General features: G+C 45.0%; 1 protein-coding gene across 12 annotated transcripts in view; it reads left to right on the top strand.

Annotated features, from left to right (window-relative positions):
• Positions 1–2274: 2274 nt before the first annotated feature.
• The window catches only part of ADAT1 (adenosine deaminase tRNA specific 1), a 45433-nt gene continuing 35113 nt past the window's right edge, over positions 2275–12594 (top strand). For 9 of the 12 annotated variants that reach the window (XR_009256042.1, XR_009256041.1, XR_009256040.1 and 6 more), the window contains exons 1-6: positions 2275–2386; positions 5500–5688; positions 5987–6055; positions 7166–7220; positions 7665–7795; positions 10741–11344. Coding sequence is in view for 8 of the 12 variants with exons in the window: in XM_058708010.1 (XP_058563993.1) it covers positions 2362–2386; positions 5500–5688; positions 5987–6055; positions 7166–7220; positions 7665–7795; positions 10741–11344 (1073 nt within the window). In the remaining 4 variants the exon portion in view is untranslated. Of the gene's footprint in view, positions 3021–5499; positions 5689–5986; positions 6066–7165; positions 7221–7664; positions 7796–10740; positions 11345–12594 lie in introns of those variants that run through there. The other 3 variants (XM_058708007.1, XM_058708006.1, XM_058708013.1) reach the window with 3 other exon arrangements.

Genomic DNA, 12594 nt, shown 5'->3' with positions numbered 1-12594 from the left:
TTATTATGATGGCATTTTATGTAGTCTCAGCCCTACTATGGGATTTTGTATTTTAAGAGTGCTGGAAAGCCACTAAAGTATTAAAGCAAGACTGTAACATCACATTTGTGTTTTTAAAACATGTCTGGGGCACCTGGGTGGCTCAGTGGGTTAAGCTTTGACTTCGGCTCAGGTCATAATCTTGCAGTTCATGACTTCAAGCCCCGTCTCAGGCTCTGTGCTGACAACTCAGAGCCTGGAGCCTGCTTTGGAGTCTGTGTCTCCCTCTTTATCTGCCTCTCTCTCTCTCTCTCTCTCTCTCTCTGTCTCTCAAAAATAAAACATTTAAAAAATTTAAATCAAATATATAAAACATCAGTCTGGCTACTCTGTGAAAGAGAATTGGAGTTGGGCAAGGAAAGGTGAAAGTCTAGAGGTTAGCATAGCAATCCAAGAGGGAGACATCCTGGGCTGTTGCCATGGAAGTGGACAGAAGTGAATGGATCCAAGAGACAGAGTAAAATCAACAGGATTTTGCAGTGGATTATATTGTGGGGGTTATGGGAAAGAAAATGACAAGGAGGGTGACTCGCTTTTCCATTTATACAACTAGATTGATGGTGGTACTGATCCCTGAGATTGATGATCCCCACCCCACACGCCCCGCCATCAGTGCTTCTTTAAAGACAGAAGAGGGAGAGTTGCGGATTAAAGATGTTGGAGAGACAGGAAAGAGGAGCAGAGTCCTTAGCCTTGAAGGAGTCTTGTGGCCCTTTTCTTCTGAACTAGAAAGAAGGACAGGGTCAAGTAAGCTGCACTCTAATTTGTAACTTCTGAGATGTAACAAGAAGAAAAGTGAATTTTCTCATCTTTAGGAAATGAGGTATACAATTGTTGGATGGTACAGGTTCCTGAATTATCCAGACAAGTTATACTACCTATTCCTGGTAATCTGAAGATTTTAGACCTGCACTACCCAATACAGCAGCCACTAGCTACATGTGGCTATTGAGCATTTGAAATGTGGCTGGTTCAAACTGAGATATATTGTAAGTATAAAATACCAGATTTATTAAACTTAAGTATGAAAAAACACTGTAAAATACCTCAGCTTTTTAAAATATTGATTACATGCACCCAGCAATTGCACTACTAGGCATTTATCCAAGGGATACAGGTGTGCTGTTTCGAAAGGACACATGCACCCCCATGTTTATAACAGCACTACCAACAATAGCCAAAGTATGGAAAGACCCCAAATGTCCGTCGGTGGATGAATGGATAAAGATGTGGTATATATATACAATGGAGTATTACTCAGCAATCAAAAAGAATGAAATCTTGCCATTTGTAACCACGTGGATGGAACTGGAGGGTATTATGCTAAGTGAAATTAGACAAAGACAAAAATCATATGACTTCACTCACATGAGGACTTTAAGAGACAAAATAGATGAACATAAGGGAAACAATAAAAAAACAAGGAGGGGGACAAAACAAAAGAGACTCATAAATATGGAGAACAAACAGGGTTGCTGGAGGGGTTGTGGGAGGGGGGATGGGCTAAATGGGTAAGGGGCATTAAGGAATCTACTGAAATCATTGCTTCACTATATACTAATTTGGATGCAAATTTTAAAAAATAAAAAATAAATTTAAAAAAGGCTAATTTATAAAGAATAAAATAAAATATTGATTACACACTGAAACGATAATACTTTGGACATACTAAATAAAATATGTGTTTACAATTAATTTCACCTATTTCTTTTGACTTTTTTTAATGTAGCTATTGGAAAATTTTACAATATTTGGCCCAAATTATATTTCTGTTGTACAGCGCTATTTTAGACAGAAATTTAGACTAGGGTCCATGATAGGACGCCATTCTACTAGTCGAACCAGAAAGTCAGCTTTCATCAGGCCATTTCACCGGTACCGACGGTCCAACATTCTGGATTATTATTGTTTTCTTAAAACTTTATTTTTGAGAGAGAGAGTGAGGGCAGGGGAGGAACAGAGAGAAGGAGACGCAGAATCCGAAGCAGGCTCCAGAGCACAGAGCCCGACGCGGGGCTCAAACCCTCGAACCCTGAGATCATGATCTGATCCGAAGTCGGACGCTTAAGCAACTAAACCACCCGGGCGTCGCAACACGCTGGATTATTAACCTCAGTTCCACAGTCCCCCGCTCCAAACCAGTCGGACTACAAGGGCCAGCGTGCACCGCGCGCCTTTGGGGGCGGAACCTGAAAGACCAGCCTCTTTGTGACATCACGTCCGCTACGCCGCGCTGTTCTCCCTCCTTCCCAGGGCGCGCATATTGGAGGTGGGAGGGGAGCATCTGGGAGGTGAAGAGGTAGCGGGGTAGAGGGCGCGCGAATGTGGGAGGCCCCAACCCTGCTGGGTGAGCTGCCCTCGGTCTAACTTCCCCAGCCCATATTTGTCCGAACCGGTTGTGAGGATCGTGTCTCCCGTGTGGAAAGGGCGGCTGGCTTCCCGGAAGTGCCGGTGTCCGCTGCGGATGGGCGCGGGGTGTGTGACCTCACGGCAGCGTCCACAGCACCCGAGGAGGCAGTCGCGCGCCGGGGCTCTGCTTCTCAGGCCCAGAGCCTCTCCCGTAACTTGCACAATGGGTGCCAATCTATTCTAGAGCTGACCGAGGTGGGGCCGCGGCCGAGAGTATTGAGGAGGGGGGCCTAAGGCGAAAACCTTTTCTCCCCTGGCAGCCGACTTGCTTTAACTTTTCTTTGAAAAGGAGAATTCTTAACGCTCCTTGCACCTGTTGTAATGTGCGATCTTGTGGGCAAAGAAATGCCTGTTTAACTGAGCTATTGTTTCCTATGAAGTTACTCAAGATATAGGAGAATATATTTGAATTTTAGGGAACCAAGTTTAACAAAACATTAATTTCAACTACTGTGCACGCTCATCCATACAACCTCGCGAATGAGATGATGCTACAGTTCTGGGCTGCTTCATCTTAAGGAGTTGATGTTACTTCTGGCAAGTTCTGTGTTCCCTGGCTATTATAGTTGGTGGTTATGTGCCTCTGGTTTAATTTCAGGTTGATGCCTTGTGATGCCCGTCCCTCCCCACCTTCCCACCTCCCTGAAATGAGAGGGGAAAAGCCCCTTAGAAATGGAAGATTCTAGGATCTCCCATGCTTTTGCTTTGGGACATACGTGACATGCTGGATCTCTGACTTAAAAGTTACAATTTAGGTCAGTCCCTGCCAGATGATTGTTTTAAATCACTGTGATCTGATTTACCATGGCTTTTTATTGCAGCAGCAGGCCTCCACATTTAATAGATAAATAAGCATATTAAAATTTTTAAAGAGTTTTTTGGGGCAAAAATCAGTTCCAGTTAGCACCAAACCAAAAATGGCTAGGACTCTGCAGATCAGAACCAGAAGAGAGACGTAATAAAATGCAGCAAGAAAGGAAAGTGGCCATATTTTAAAGCCTAGGAGGCTGTTTGTGATTGGTTTTCTTTAGCATTTTGCTTTTGTAACCTAGAAGCGTGAGCAGGCTTAGACCATGGTTTGCTTACACAGGCCACCACAGCTTTAAAGCTGCATCAGTCTAGTAGCCTCCTTGTTTAATTAATTTGACCCAATGCAGGGGGCTCATAATTTTCAGAAATTGCATGCATTGGAACTCAAATAAGCCTTTTTTTTTTTTTAACACTTAGCTATATCCGTCACCATATGATCTCATTTTCTACTAAGAAGCTTTTCATACATTTGAGTCTAAATGGGATCACTGAATGAGCACAGAGTCAAGAGTAAAAGAGTATTTTATAGCAAAGTGGTCTCTCAAATCTGATCTGCTTAATGATTTTTATGCATAGCTTTACATTGCTATTACAGCCCCTCTGCTCCCCAAGGAGCTTAGGACAAATCATTTAGGAACATGAAATGTTCCTTTTTGGAATATTAATCACAGTTGACATTAATTATGCTTAATATTGTAGCAATTGCTTTTTTAAGATTTTTTTTTAATATTTATTTATTATTGAGAGAGAGACAGACAGAGCATGAGTCGGGGAGAGGCAGAGAGAGAGGGAGACACAGAATCCAAAGCAGGCTCCAGGCTCTGAGCCATCAGCACAGAGCCCGACATGGGGCTCGAACTCACAAACCACAAGATCATGACCTGAGCCAAAGTTTGACGCTTAACCAACTGAGCCACCCAGGCGCCCCAGCAATTGGTTTTTATAAATATTAATCCTCAGAATAAGCCATAGATCAAATACTACTGTTATCCTTATTTTAACAGATAAACAGGGTAAGTCATCTACCCAGTATCACACAACTGGTGGCAAAGCGAGGATTGGAACCCAGATAGGGTAACTCGAAAGTCCACACTCTAATACATACTCCTGCAGAGAACACTTGACTGGTGAGAAAGCTCTGCGCTTTGTCACTTTCCCCCTCTGTCTCATAAAACATTACAGGAGAAATTTAACAGTTGTTTTCTTGATGGCATCAGTGGAGTTTTACCAGAGGGAGGTAGAGTCATTCTGCTGGGAGGTGGGGAGAAGGCAGAGAAAAGAAAAATAAAATGTGTGAGAAAGAAGGTGGAAAAGAGCATCTGCCCAGAAAGATAAACCTTGTATGATTAGAGTTTGCCCAAAGCCGGCTAAGGTCTGCAATAGTTTACATGCAGATCAAATACTTTACTTTCCAAATGAAAGTTGGAGTAGTGGGGAATACTACCCTCTCATGTGCTTTTATTTTTTTTTTATTTTTAAAAAAAATTTTTTTTCAACGTTTTTTATTTATTTTTGGGACAGAGAGAGACAGAGCATGAACGGGGGAGGGGCAGAGAGAGAGGGAGACACAGAATCGGAAGCAGGCTCCAGGCTCCGAGCCATCAGCCCAGAGCCTGACGCGGGGCTCGAACTCACGGACCGCGAGATCGTGACCTGGCTGAAGTCGGACGCTCAACCGACTGCGCCACCCAGGCGCCCCTCATGTGCTTTTATTTTGAGTAGCAGGTTCATATTCATAGATTCATGTCAGATATCCAACAACAACAACAAAAAAACAGCTTTAAGAAAGAGGGTGTCTCCTGGGGCTGATGGGATTTGGGACTTCTTTGATCTTTCCTTAAAAATGAAAAGGGGAGGGGCGCCTGGGAGGCTCAGTTGGTTAAGTGCTCCACTCTTGACTTTGGCTCAGGTTATGAGCTCACACTTGCTGTGTTCAAGCCCCCTGTCGGGCTCTGCACTGGCAGTGCGGAGCCTGCCTGGGGTTCTCTCTCTCCTTCTCCGTCTGCTCCTCCTACCCTGGTGCGCGCACGCTCTCTCTCAATAAAGAAACTTAAAAAAAAAAAAAAAAAAGCAAAGGGGACAGGGAAGTAGCAGAACGTGACCCATAGAGTTCCAGGCACAGAAACCTCAGCATGAATGCGGGCGGGCCACCCCAAAAGCCTCCTGAAGCACCCAGGCACGTTGTAGCACCTCGCATTGGTTCTCCTTTCTGTAGTTCTGATGGTTGTGGTTCTTGATTAGGCTCAGCGCTAACTCAGACCATGTGGACCGCTGATGAGATTGCGCGGCTGTGTTATGAGCACTACCAGACCAGGCTGCCCAAGCAAGGGAAGCCTGAGCCCAACCGTGAGTGGACGTTGCTAGCAGCCGTGGTGAAGATACAGCCTGCCATCGACCAGGCCTGTGGCGGCGCTAACAAACCGGTGCAAGGTGAGACCTTTCCACCTCCAAATGCTCCCTCTCCCTGTCAAAGATGGTAGAATTGTTCCTGGCCGTGCCAGACGGCCCTGGCTGGGGGCAGATGCAGTGGTGGGAATGTTCCCCTGCTCTCCACCAGGTGCCGCAGTCCTTCCGGTGGTGGGAGTTGGCCATGCCAGAACCACAACCACAGCCCCCGGTTGGGTCAGCCTGTAAGAATGCTCTGGAGAAGTCTGCAGATGTGAAACCTGAGGAGGGGGACCATTCACATTATGAGAGCTCACTTAATGATTCATTCTCTTCCTCTCAGTGACAAAGGAAGTTGTCTCAATGGGAACGGGGACGAAATGCATAGGCCAGTCCAAAATGAGGAAAAGCGGTAAGCCCAGGTGGGGTCTGGAAACCACTGTCCATGTTGTCCTTTCCTCTTCTCAGCGAAGGGGCCGTATGGCCGAGGTGGCCAACCTTAATGTTCCCGCTGACTGTCACTCCAGATGGAAGGACAGAACTCATTTTTTTTTAAGTTTATTTATTTTGAGAGAGAGAGCATGAATTGGGGAGGGGCAGAGAAAGAAAGAGAGTATCCCAAGCAGGCTCCACACTGTCCGCACAGAGCCCGATGCAGGGCTCACAAACCGTGAGGTCATGACCTAAGCCAAAATCACGAGACAGCTGCTTAACTGGCTGAGCCACCGAGGCACCCCATAGAATTCATTTAAAGAACGGAAATAAACTGTGAAAGCAAAGGCCTCCAGGAACATACTTTCTGAGTAGATTGAAAGTTGGCCAATATGTTCATGCTCAAACCAGAAGTCCCCCGGACTTAGCCACCCCACATTTTATCTGAAGCCTCCAAAAGCAATCAAATGGAGATTTGGGCACCAGCAAGAATATGGAAATCCCTTAGAGATCTGGCCTCTTCACCTTCTGCTTCCAGTTAGCAGATTCCTTCTCAAGTTTGCTTTCCTCATTTTCCCCGCCTTGCCTCCCGGTTCCAGGACCATTATGGATTGAATTTGTTGAGGTTAAGGTTATATTACCATAAGAGGAAGTGTGATACCAGAGTACAAAAGACTTGGACCCCTGTCCTCCAGATATCTTCCTATAAATCAGTAGTTCTTGGCTATGGGGAGATTTTGCCCCCCAGGGGACATTTGGCAATGGTTGGAGATATTTTCAGTTGTTACAACTAGGGGGAGGGGGAATACTGTGCTACCTGCCTCTGGTAGAGGCCAGGAATGCTGCTAAACATCTTACATATCCACAGGACAGACTGCCCCAACAAAGAATTTTTTAACCTAAAACGTACAGTAGCGTTGAGTTGAGGAAACTCTGCATTGCCTTTAATCATTGCAATACTTTCTGACAAAGTCCTCCAGGAGCTACGTGGCCATCCTGGCTGCTGGGGGAAACCACTGTGTTCTACTTCTAGGAAACAGGGCCTCTCCATGTTCTATATGTCTTCACTAGTGTCCTGTCTTTGCCGCAGGAGACATCCTCAATGATAGCCATGCTGAGGTCATAGCCAGGAGGAGTTTCCTAAGGTAAAGCCACATCCCCAGACAATCTGATTTAGCCTGCCTTGGGGGTCCCAGAATGTGCATTTCTAATAAGCTCTCCAGTAATACTGACCATGTCAGTCTGTGAACTACTCTTTGAATAACACTGGTCTACACAGTGGTTCTCATGCCTGATGTGCATCAGAATTACCTAGGTTTGTGAAAACCCGGATCGCTGGGCCCACCCCTAGAGATTCCGACTCAGCAGGTCCAAATTACATTTCTAAAGATTCCAGATGATGCTGATCCTGCTGGTACAAGGGCCACACTTTGAGAATCACTGGTCTAGATCATTCTCGTAATTCCAGATTCCAGTGCCAGTCCCATTGGGCTGCAGTAGCTCTTTCTTTCTTAGACAATCACCCAGCCAGTCTTTCCCTGTATCGCACTGATCGGTTGTTCATTCTGATAACATCTTGCACCCATTAGGTACCTTCTGCATCAGCTCCACTTGGCGGCCGCCCTGAAGGAGAATAGTATTTTTGTCCCTGGAACTCAGAGAGGGCTGTGGAAACTCAGACAAGGCATCTTGTTTGTGTTTTTCTCCAGCCATACACCCTGTAAGTATATTCAAGCCTTTGGATTGATGTTACGTTGTCTTTTTCCTTATGTTTTCCATAGATGCATTTCCCAAAAAGCTCTTCTGGCTGAAGTGTAGCTACAGCCAGTGGACAGTGCCTTTTTCTGAACAGGCCATTGTGCCTAATCACTTCTCTACCAAGGAAAGGCTCAGCTCCCAGTTCTCAGCTCCCAACAGGATTGTGAAGCTTAAACCTCCTCTGAACCCAACAATGGGGCTTAGAAGCCCAAAGCCTTGAGTTCTATAGAGATTTATGCTGAAACTCATTCTATTCATTCATTCATTCATTCATTCATTCATGCAACAGATATTTTCTGCTACTTGTCAAGTACAGTATGACATACTAGATGTATAGCAGTGAATAAGATTAGCCCCTGGCTTAGCCTCATAGAGTCTTTTAGGGAATGTAGACAGTCATGATTAGTTAAGTTAAATTTTGATGAGTTATAAGGGGATGTTCAGGTGCTGTGGTTGTATTAGGCAGGAAAACCAGGCATAGCCTAGGGGTGGCCACTCTTTTTTTGTCTTGAAAATAATTTCTACCCTTTGTAGACAGCAATTCAGGGATGGCAGTAAAATTTCCTTACCCTAAATCCTTTGAAATAAGAGCAGACTATTGTTCTCTGAGTATTAAACTTTAAAACTAACACATGCATTTTGATCAGATACAGGCACTCATTCTAAAGAGATAGCATAGCTGCCAAGATTTGGTCATAATTCAAATAAAAAATGTGATATAGCTTAAGAAAGAATGAGTCTATCAGAAAATAATTGGTTGAGTCAAAGGCCAGAAAAACGACATGCAGAGTGCAGTAGGCAGGGCTCATCCATGCTTAGTTATTAGCAGCAGAAGACAAAGAACCAAAGGATGTCCAAGAACCACAGGATGTTTCCTAACTCAGTGCTTCTCAAACAACAATATGCATATGAACCACCCGCAGATCTTAATAAAATGTGGATTGAAATTCATTAGGTCTGGGATGAAGTCTGAGGTTCTGCATTTTTAACCAAGTCCCCACAATGCCAGTGGTGTTGGCCTGTGGACCACACTTTGAGTAGCCAGGGCTTGGCTGATCCCGATGGCAGGCGTAGCCTTATTGTGGAGAGAGAAGCATCTGCAGGTCATGGCTGTCCAGACCACATAAATCTGTGGTCCACAGGCTGGTCCATAGCCAGATGGGAAAAATCAGGACTATAATGAGTTTTTCAGAAAGCTAATTCCTTTCCATGTGAAGGTTATAAGATTTTTCTTTTATTTTTCATCGTAGTAATTAGGATTTTTAAAGATCTTACTTGATGGAATACAAAGTAATCTGTTGATCTTAAAATCTACTGGAAATTTTACTGGTCTGTGAAATCAAAATCTAGAACCACTGTTCTAACTGTCCTGGGCTCATTGGTAATCTTTTAAAATGTGATGTCCACCCATGCATGGTTTGTCTGCAGGAGGAAAGAACACTACCTGGAGAATTTGACTATCTGGCTCCCTTGGCATTTATTCCTCATTGCTAATTGAGAATTTGGTGCCTGGGTTAGCTACTTCCGGCCCTTACTTGTGAGTTTGATTAGCATGAGTCAGCCTCTGGAGCTTTCTGAGTGGGAGGTGGGCCCCAGTCAATTCTCCAAAGTCACTGTCACCTTGTGAGACCTCTGGAAGCCTGCCAGCCAGCCTTTCTGGCAATACGCCCACATCTACCTCTTTTGCCTTTCCCACTCTTAGGTTATAAAGACTACAAATGTATTATTTACATGCTTTAAAAAAGCAACACACATTAGGTTAGTGTTTGAAAAAGTAGCTCCTTTTTCACGGGGAAGCTGTGCTTTTTACTAACCTCTGGTTTTCTTTGATTCTGTTTAAGCATAGAGTTAGGTGGGAAATCTCTAACCGACTGCAGGGAAATGCCAGCTATATAATTCACTGCAGAGTCTTTACTGTGAGGACATACACAAAGATCTCCGAGATGGGGAAACTAAACATTTTTGCCAAACATGTTTAACCATGAAATCAACCTCCCACTTTGGTTTTCCATCTCATGGGATAACATCCCACAAAATGTGCTGGGGAACCTGTGCTCGTTGTGAACCAAAGTTCTTAGGACGGCTTTGCTCCTCAGGGGACAGTTAGCAACATCTAGAGTCATTTTTGATGGTCAGGCTGGGAGGTGCTATTGGTAGCTAATATAGGTGGAGACCAAGGAGCTGCCAAACATGTAATGGAAAGGAGAGCCCCCACAGCAAAGAATTGTCTGGCCCAAATGTCAGTAATATGGAAGTTGACAAATCGTGATCTAAACTAATGTTTTCATAACTTCCTGGGATGAGAATTACTTGAGATCTTTGTTTAAAGTATTCAGTTTTCCAGATCCTACCACCCCAGCGTTTCTAACTCACTCGGTCTAGATAAGATAGAGTCGCAGAGGATTCTTACTCAGGAAGTTTGGACAAGTCTTCCTAATACATCTCAGAGCAGCTGGAAAATAGAATTAAACTCCATTTAAGAGAGTGGTTCTTCGTAGGGCTCCTGGGTCCCTCAGTCTTAGGTTAAGCTTCCAACTCTTGATTGCAGCTCAGGTCATGATTCCAGGGTGATGGGATCTAACCCCTCATCGGGCTCTAGGCTGAGTGTGGAGCCTGCTTAAGGTTCTCTCTCTGTCTCCCTCTGCCCATCTCCCCTGTTATCTCTCTTTAAAAAAATAAAAATGAAAAAGACAGTGGTTCGTAAACTTGAGCCTGCATCAAAATGACCTGGAGAACTTGTTGAAACACACATTGCTGGGTACCACCTCCAGAGTTTCCAATTCAGCAGGTCCACTGTGGGTCCCAAGAATCTACAGCTCTCGCAAGTTCCTAAGGGATGTTGATGTGGCTGGTCTGGGGGCCTCACTTTGAGAACCACTGGTTTTTAAGGGGTTCCTTCTCCTGCAGGTGGGGATGCCTCCATCATTCCAATGCTTGAGTTTGAAGATCAGCCCTGCTGTCCCGTCAGTAGACGTTGGGCCAGTAAGCCATCAGAAGAAGCCAGGGGTAACCCAGAAACTCCTGAAGATGAAAAGAAATATGAAGACCTGGGTAGTCCTGTGACCAAAAAGATGAGGCTTGAACCTGGGATTCCCGATGGTGTGGCTCACTGTCAGAGTTTGGACAATCAGGAAAGTGGTCCAGTCCCACCAACTGTCAGCAGCTCTAATGTCCCCACACAGGAACTGGCCACTGTCGCCGGAAGGGCCCCCAGTGGTGCCAAAGTGGTGGACGTTTATAGAACTGGAGCCAAATGTGTGCCTGGAGAAGCTGGAGACTCGGGAAAGCCTGGTGCAGCGTATCACCAGGTGGGCCTGCTCAGGGTGAAGCCAGGCCGGGGAGACAGGACCCGCTCCATGTCCTGCAGTGACAAGTTGGCACGGTGGAATGTCCTCGGATGCCAGGGGGCACTGCTGATGCACCTTCTAGAAGAGCCTCTCTACCTGTCAGCCGTGGTCATTGGGAGATGCCCGTACAGCCAGGAGGCCATGCGGAGAGCTCTGACTGGGAGGTGAGAGGGCAGGGAGGGGAGGGCTCAAGTGGAACAGTCTTCCTGAGAAGCAGTCTGAGAATGTGTCCAGAGAGCCTTAAGGATATCCATATGTGGGCGCCTGGGTGACTCAGTCAGTTGAACATCCCACTCTTGATTTCAGCTTAGGTCATGATCTCACGGTTCTTGGGATTGGACCCCATGTCGGGCTCTGCACTGACAGCATGGAGCCTTCTTGGGATTCTTTGTCCCTCTCTCTGCCCTTCCCCACTCACACATGCATGTTTTCTCTTTCAAAATAAATAAATAAAAACTTTAAAAGAAATCCATGCGTTTTGTTCCAGTGGTTCCATTGCTAGGAGTTTGTCCTAAGGAAATAATTAAGAAAGTGCTCAAACATTTAGCTTTGTGTGTAGTCATTTTTTTTTTTTTTAACCGGATCCACACGCAACACGGAGCCCCAACGTGGGCTTGAACTCAACCCTGAGATCAAGACCTGAGCTGAGATCAAGAGTTGGACACTTAGCCAACTAAGGCATCCAGCCACCCCATGTAGTCATTTTTAAAAAAGAAAAGGAAACGGCCAGCAAGAGATTTTTGTTAAAACTAATATTGATGAAAATTTGACTTGGAAATGTTCATGATGTTCAAAGAGCAAGTCAAAAGATACAATAAGTTCATTTTGGTCTTTATATATTTATTTTAAAAGAGAGAACACGTGTGAGCAGGGGAGGGGCAGAGAGAGAGAGAATCCCAAGTAGGCTCCACACTGTCAGCACAGAGCCCTACTTAGGGCTCAGACCCACAAACTGTGAGATCATGACCTGAGCCAAAATCAAGAGTTGGACGCTTAACCAACTGAGCTACCCAGGTGCCCCTGGTCTTAAAGTATATGTGCACATAGAAAAAAAACTGTCAAAGAATATGTACCAAATTATTAGAATGATTACCTCTGAGTTGTGATATTATGGGTGTTTTTTTTTCTTTGCAATTACTCTTGTTTTCTAATTTTCCTGAAGTACCTATATATATATATATATTGTTATAATTTTTAAAAACGATCAACATCAGTATTAATTTTTTAAAAGATAAAAGACAAAGCATCATCACCGAAGTGTGGTCTCCCTAAAGAAGGGCAGCCAGACCCAATTAAGGCTGTGGTAACTGAGGGCAGGATGAGGCCATGGCTGGAGGGGAAGCCTGTCATGTCAGATGTGCTGCTCCCCTGAAGCTCAGTCCAGGGAGCAGCTGCAGGGTGTGACCCACTGATT

Source organism: Neofelis nebulosa, chromosome 17 (assembly GCF_028018385.1).
Source record: "Neofelis nebulosa isolate mNeoNeb1 chromosome 17, mNeoNeb1.pri, whole genome shotgun sequence".
Lineage (NCBI taxonomy): Eukaryota > Metazoa > Chordata > Mammalia > Carnivora > Felidae > Neofelis > Neofelis nebulosa.
The sequence above is the reverse complement of the archived record's forward strand: the minus strand, read 5'-3'. Positions and strand labels throughout refer to the sequence as shown.